A 7,710-nucleotide genomic window follows, 5' to 3' on the forward strand; every position below is an offset into this window, starting at 1 on the left:
TCACGTGACGCTGCGGCTGTGATTGGTTCGGCTCTGCGCTACTTAATTTGGATTGGCTGTCCTTTTTTTTTTTTTTTTTTTTTTTTTTTTGAGGACGAGCGGTGAGGCCTATCACAATAGTTAAATTTTTCTATCGAGAAACAGTTATTTCACAATACATATCGTTATCGTTCTATCACCCAGCTCTAGCATTACTTACTAATGACGTTTGCTTTGCTTTTGTTCAGGTTCATTCAAGATGGCAAAGACGCTGCCCGACAGGGAGACCTGCACAAAGCGCTGGAGTTCTTCAGACTGGCTTACAACATTCACCACAGTCACAAACTGGAAAGCCGGATCAAAAAAATCGAAGAGCTCATCGCTGAGAATGACTTGGAGGAAGATGATGACGAGTTTGTTAATGTTAACAGCAGCGGTTTAATGCTTTTTAAAGAGCTGTATGACAAGCTGTACGACTACCAGAGGGATGGAGTGGCCTTCTTGTACAGCCTCTACAGAGATGGCCGGAAAGGCGGGATTTTAGCTGATGACATGGGACTGGGCAAAACCATCCAGGTGATATCATTCCTCTCTGGCATGTACGACAATGAGCTGGCTAAACACACACTCCTGATCATGCCGACTTCCCTCATCACAAACTGGACCAAGGAGTTCTCCAAATGGACTCCGGGCATGAGGGTGAAGGAGTTTCATGGCATCAGCAAAGGAGAGAGGACCAGGAATCTGGAGAAAGTTCAGAGGAGGGGCGGCGTCATCATCACCACCTACACGATGCTCTTAAACAACTGGCAGCAGCTGTCCACCTACAATGGCAAAGAGTTCACATGGGACTATATGATCCTGGACGAGGCTCACAAGATAAAAAGCACAACCACCAAAACCGCCAAAAGTGCCTACGCCATACCGTCCAAGAACCGAGTTCTACTCACAGGAACTCCGGTCCAGAACAACCTGAGAGAAATGTGGGCTCTCTTCGACTTTGCCTGTCAGGGCACCCTCCTCGGCATGGCGAAAACATTCAAAGCGGAGTACGAGAACCCCATCACCCGGGCCCGGGAGAAGGACGCCACTCCAGGAGAAAAGGCGCTGGGATCCCGGATGTCAGAGAACCTGATGGCAATAATAAAACCGTATTTCCTGCGCAGGACCAAGTCCGAAGTACAGAAAAAGAAAACAAACAGCACACGTAACAAGGAACACTTGGAGGACATGGAAGACCATGTTCCAAACCTTGAAGCAGACTCTGGAGCGGTGATGCCCAAATTGACGAGAAAAAACGACCTGATTGTCTGGACTTACCTGAGTGCCGTTCAGGAGGACATCTACAGGCAGTTCATATCGCTGGACCACATCAGAGAGCTCCTGCTGACCACCCGATCGCCTCTAGCTGAGTTAAACATTCTGAAAAAGCTGTGCGACCACCCGAGGCTCCTCTCTGCTGCCGCCATAGCCAAGTTAGGCTTGGAGGAGAGTGCAGCTGACTGCCAGGAGACCACAGAGGCCAACGATCACAGCATCATCAGCGTTCCTGATCACACCTTGATCTCAGAGTCTGGGAAGATGGTCTTTCTTTTCTCTCTCCTAGATCGGCTCAGGCAGGAAGGCCACCGCACCCTCGTCTTTGCCCATTACAGGAAGGTGCTCGACATCATCGAGCGCATCCTGGGCAACAGAGGCTTCAAAGTGCTGCGGCTAGATGGAACCATCACTCAGATCGCAGAGCGAGAGAGGCTCATCTCTCTGTTCCAGACTGACAAACGGTACTCCGTCTTCCTCCTCACCACCCAGGTCGGTGGAGTCGGCATCACCTTAACAGCAGCCGACAGGGTGGTCATCTACGACCCCAGCTGGAACCCTGCGACAGACGCCCAGGCCGTTGACAGGGCGTACCGCATAGGCCAGACTGAAAACGTCGTCGTCTACAGGCTGATCACCTGCGGCACTGTGGAGGAGAAGATTTACCGCCGGCAGGTTTTCAAAGACTCTCTTATTAGGCAGAATACCGGGGACAAGAAGAACCCGTTTCGGTACTTCAGCAAACAGGAGTTGAAGGAGCTCTTCACCTTGGAGGACACGCGGTCCTCCTCTACACAGCTCCAGCTTCAGGCGCTGCACGCCAGGCACCGGCGCACCGACCCTGAGCTCGACAAACATATCACACACCTCCACACCATGGAGATGTTTGGGATTTCTGACCATGACCTCATGTTTACACTTGACATCAACCACGACGAGGCCCTCGAGAACCAAGAGGAGCATCATTACATCGAAGGGCGGGTCCAGAAGGCTCAGGAGCTCATGAAGGCGGAGTCTGAGCTGCAGATGCAGCTGGCAGAGAGCATGGTGTCCAGCACGGAGCCGGCATGGCTCCGATACCCAGCAGACAACAACAGCCGGGAGCGGTCCCATGAGAAGAAACCACATCCTTCATATCCGAAGCAGGACACGAGCCTGGCCTGGTCTCCAGCTGTGGTGGATTTGGAACAGACTGCTTCTGGGAAGGAGGCCACTCTGGAGAATCTCAGCAAGGGAGTGATTGATCTGACTGCAGAGGAGAGCACAGCAGAGGTCAGCCACCATAGCCTCGCTGAGCAGAAACTGGATTCTCCGAAACACCCGTCAGTGAAGCTGGAAAGGAACTTGTTGGAGGCGGCAGATCCGATCGAGGTGTCTGTGGTGCTGATGGAGGCTGGTGACGTAGCTGACACCTCAGTCAGAGAAGGACTCAATGAATCTGCGGCCGCGAGTCTGTATGTTACAGCAGCCGATGAAGATGAGCAGAAGATGATGGGACATTTGACCCTGAAGTACGATGACTCCGAGATGGAGCTGGGGTCTCCTCACGTCACTCCTCTAGAGAACAGAAGACTTTCCGCGCTGCGCGTCTCCAGTTTGAGCCTCAGAGCCGACACATCATCCAGAATCGGCAGCGAGCTCGAGTCTTTGAATGGCAACTTCAACCTACAGCTGGAGGACAGTGGCGCCGATCACGATGAGGCGGTGGTGCAGGAGGAGGAGGAGCTGCAGGAAGAGGAGGAGCTGCAGGAGGAGGAGGAGCTGTTGTCTCAGCTGCAGCTGGAGGGAAGTTTCGACGTGGGTAAATCTCTTTGTGAGTGGCAGCAGAAAGAAGCATCAAGTTACAGCGCGAGCAACGGCCGCGCCGTCAGCCTCAATGAGTCACATGACTCAGTCGTGGGTATCAGGAAGAAAAAGGCTGCTGTGATTTATGACAGTGAAGAGGAGACGCAGGAGGAGGATGATGGGCAGCTTGAGAACTCCTTCCAGGTTTCCGGAGCATCGACGCCAAAGTCAGCGTGCACTGGCACCACGCCGCTCCGTACTCGAAAGAGCATTGGTGGAAACACGTCCGTGGCTTCTCACCGCTCCTTCCTCCATTCCATCATTGAGGACATGGACAACCAGGACAGCCATGAAGATGATGGTGATGCTTCGGATGTCCATTCAGATGAGGCCGAAGAGGACATGATTGGTTTGGCTCATGATGAGGTTGAGGAGGAGGAACCCAGTGGAGAGACTGTAAACTCAGAGGAGGAGTTTGTAGAAGAGGAGATGGAGGAGGAATTTGAGGAGGAAGGAGACTTTGAGTCAGGAGACACTGAGGAATATGGAGAAGGGAGCCTCCTGGAGGAAACGTCCACCGAGCCTGAGTTGGTATCAAACGAGGCGATGGATCAGTGCACCGCCGAGACAGGTGTAAAGGAGGTCGAGGACGAGAGCTACGACTCGCTGGTGCAGCGAGGGCGGGAGTGCTACAGCAAAGCTGAGCTGGACGAGGCCCTGGACTTCTTCCTCAGAGCCATCGACATCAAACCCGGAGATCCGGAGATCCAGCTCATGACCATCCAGCTGTACCGGCAGCTGAGTCAGGTGGCGAGGAGATCCTAACAGAAAAGGACGATCGGGGCGGCGAGGTCAAGCTCTGCCGGCCCGCCACTTCACGCCAAAGCTGTAAATCTTTCAAACATGTCTGGCGTGTTCGTCTTCTCCGTGAGATCGCGCTGAGTGACTAATGTTTGAACATCTCAGCTGATTGCAGAAAGCTTCCTGTTTGAACTTCTTCTTTCAGTAATGTAACTAGAATCAGGTGTGTGTCATCATCCACCACGAAACGGTCAGTTTTCATCTTTGATCTGATTTTCATCTGTAACCTGTACTTATTGTAAAATACTTTGAAATTTGTCAAATTAAAATTCATGTTTCTGTCTAATTTGAATTCATGTCTGTTATTTTTAAGGTAATGAACGGCTTCATCTCTGAAAACAGAAATCTCCTGCAGAGCGTTTGGCCTACTGAAAAGTTTTCCCCGCCCTAAACCCACCAAAATAAACTTCCTGTTTTATCCAGTTGGGCCTCAGATCAGCTGAGCAGGAGCCTCATGCAGGTTTAGGATTCACAACAGGAAGCTACATCCATCTTTTATATACAGATTATAACTAAATCGTCCGATGGCCCATAAAAGACTTCACACAGCTGTGATCCAGCTGTGCAGAGACCAGAACATAAACTCAGCAGGAAGTGCTGAGGATACATCGGTGGGTCAGACCTGAGTTTAGGTCCCTCTGAAGCGTCTGACTCAGCTCTTAATCCTGGTTACATTCCCCTTTAGAACCGAACGTGTTGGGATTTGTCATCTCCTGAAACGCTTCACAGTCAGTGCTGCAAACCTACGTTTACAAAGCAGAACTGACGAGACGCACACAGCGGCGAGAACGCGTTCCCACACTTCCTGTCCAATGAGGTCGCGAAGGTCACAGTATTTGAGCAGAAACAAATCCAGAAAACATGAAACATCAGTGTGAGGTCATAACAGCTCATTTCCATGTTTCTGTGATCACTGGTGTGCAAATATTCAACATTATTCTTCTTCAAGTTCACTGTTAGAGCAAGAAGCTGAAGAATAATGAAGCTCATCATAAGATGTAAGATTCCAGTTATTTAATGTTTGACGTCAGTTTTACGGGTTGTAAATGTTCTGATTTCTCACTGCTTTCAGATTTTGGGGTAAAAACATGAACTTGGTTTATTTTCTGGATAAATACAAATAAAATTTGAAACGTGTGTTTGACAGGTTTCTAAAATACTGTGATGCGTGATGTCATAAATGTAGAGGGGGCAGGGTCACGGCACGAGTACACAAGTACTATGATAAAGTATAAATACTGTCAGTAAAGTACAAGGTTATTCCCAGCACGGGTCTGAGCAGGTTTGCACCCTGATTGGTTGAAAACAACTTCCACCTGCAGTCATGTGACACTTTTAAGTGGAGGTCACGTGATTCATTAAGTGTAAGCTGCTGCAGGAGATTCTGCCTCCATGCCTCTCCCAACACCACCTTCATCATCATCACCTTCCCTCTTCTGCACATGTGGACTCCAGCTTGCTGTCCTCCTGTCACCTCCACACTGCCTGGACTCTGCGCCGGTGTTGTGCCAAAAACTGATTTCCAGTGTGAGTAATATCTTTACATGAACAAGGTTTATAACGGGGTTATAGGCAAAACCTTAAAATTACCCCTTTTCATAATGTATCTTAATAACTCTGTGTTATTGTACTTTCATTATGACCAATCCCGTCTTTTCCCCACTTTAAGTGTTTACAGAACTGTTTTATTTGTTGCAATTTCTGACTTTTTTTTTTTTTAACTGGATAAATAAAGGAGATATAAAAGTCACTGCCAAAAATGTAAAGTTGACATGTTTGACATATTATAGACCAACAAGTCATTTATAGCTTATGGCAGCAATCAGTTTTTGGCACAACACTGTATTCAAAGTCAGCGCCTCATTGGTCAGTTTGCTCCCTGAAGCGTCAGCAGTAGCGGTTTTTGACACGGGCTCGTACTCATTCTGCCCCGACATCAGCCAGCGCATATTGGGAATGGCTCAGGCACCGATCGGTTTTCTATCGCCCATTTGCTGGGAGTAAGGGCGCCCTCCGTTTGCGAGGTGCGCCTGCTGCTTGCGGCACAGGGAGGAGAGGGCGGGGCGGCGTCTAATAACCAACTCGCAAAATAAAAACAAAGCAACAAACACAAAAACACCAGACATCATGATACAGATTTAGCAGCGATGTTTTTTCGAAATTCTATACATGAAAAGTGAGCTCGAGAGTCCTCGGTGCGCCTGCGCGGTGCTGAAGTCAAAGTAAACTTTATTGTCATCTCCGCTACAGACAGTCCAGCATATAGAGACGAGACGACGAGGCTGCAGTTACAGCAGTGCCAGTAACGCCAGGGGGAGTGTTCGCCCAGGGCGCCAAACAGGCTAGGACCGCCACTGAGCGTCAGGCTGACTGAAGCTGCGTTCTGATAAATCACGTGACTATGCTGTTTGTCTGATCAACACCTGGGCTCAGGTGAGTTTCAGAGAAGCAGTTTTAGTTTAATAAGAATATGACGTTTTTATTCCTGTCACGTGACGCACGTCTGCTTTTGAAGTTTAAAGCTTTTACACAAACTGAATACGTCACTGTACTCGCCGTAAGAATCTGCGCGTGCGCACTTCGACGGCATATTAGTTTTGTCACGTGAACTGAAAGCGTCCATTGACCTCTGCGTGAGCTGCTTTGACTTCAAAATAAAAGCCTGGGCTTGTGCAGGGAGAAAAGTATTGTGCTGAACGTTATTTTAATTTACTTACATAGGTCAGATAGCGAAGTGTCACCTTTATTCAAAGTACTCTGTGGAGTGAAGCAGCTCCTGTGATCATGAATTTGTATTTGCTGTGAGTAAAACAGCATTAATTATGGGTTTATTTAGAAATAATTTTTTCTTGATTAGCTGATTAGCTTATTTTGTTCAAAAGCCTGACATGAAAATATTACTTTATTTAATCACCAATAAAGACTTCAGATCCTGGAGTTCACATGAGAGTAACAGACAGAAAACAGTCATCCAAACACTATATAGTACTAATGAGACCATCTTCAATGCGTTTTTGTTTTTTAGGTAATGACATCGATGTGAATGGAGTGATTTCAGCTCCACTGCTCAGAGTTTAGACTCAACACCTGTCAGGTGATCCTGGCAGGATCACAGGAAGCTGAAAAGGTCCTTAAAGGGATCATCCTATAGTGTTTCATCAAACGTCCTATTACTGCAGTCTGTCCTTCCTGTTCACGCTCAGCTCAGAGTGTGTGGTACAGGTTGTAATTTTCATTGATGTGGATCAAACGTCATACCTCTGCCTACAGGAATGAATCATCAAATCAAATAAAAATGCAAACAGAGACTGTGCCCTGTTGACTGTATTCATTATCATCTACATCTATCAAGTCTACTGATGTGACCTTTGACCTTACAGGAACTGACTTTTGTCCACTTCTGGTAATTTGTGTGAGGTTCACATCCAGTAATCAAATCAATGTTTTAAAATAATTTTCAAAATCTTTTTATATTCATTGATATTCGTGTTTACTGGAACATTATTAAGACGGACTTGATTTTAATTTTATGATTTTAGTTTTGCTCCTCTTGAGATGATTGGTCTTGATGCTATTATTTTGAAGAACCGCACAGGAAGCTGCGGCTGTTTCCGCCAGCTTGCTTCAGCTTCAGTCGAGTTTCCAAGGAGAGAAATATCAGACGCACTTCAGCTCGGACGGGACTTCTCAGAGCAAACACCCACACACACTCGGGGCTGACCTTTGACCTCTGGGACATTTTGGGGTCCGGGCGGGAAGCTCGCGGAC

General features: G+C 47.9%; 1 protein-coding gene across 1 annotated transcript; it reads left to right on the forward strand.

Moving 5' to 3' along the window:
* The first annotated feature begins 201 nt into the window (after positions 1 to 201).
* Positions 202 to 6,215, forward strand: ercc6l (excision repair cross-complementation group 6-like). The gene is made up of 3 exons (XM_013914922.1): positions 202 to 4,132; positions 4,256 to 5,469; positions 6,197 to 6,215. Exon 1 carries the CDS (start codon positions 202 to 204, stop codon positions 3,904 to 3,906), a length of 3,705 nt encoding a protein of 1,234 aa, XP_013770376.1. The 3' UTR covers positions 3,907 to 4,132; positions 4,256 to 5,469; positions 6,197 to 6,215.
* Positions 6,216 to 7,710: the final 1,495 nt, after the last annotated feature.

This window comes from Pundamilia nyererei, unplaced genomic scaffold (assembly GCF_000239375.1).
Source record: "Pundamilia nyererei isolate P.nyererei 1_Seehausen unplaced genomic scaffold, PunNye1.0 scaffold00238, whole genome shotgun sequence".
Lineage (NCBI taxonomy): Eukaryota > Metazoa > Chordata > Actinopteri > Cichliformes > Cichlidae > Pundamilia > Pundamilia nyererei.

Coding starts and splice junctions, on each gene's coding strand:
- ercc6l (XM_013914922.1), top strand. CDS start 202: ATGACGTTTGCTTTGCTTTTGTTCAGGTTCATTCAAGATGGCAAAGAC.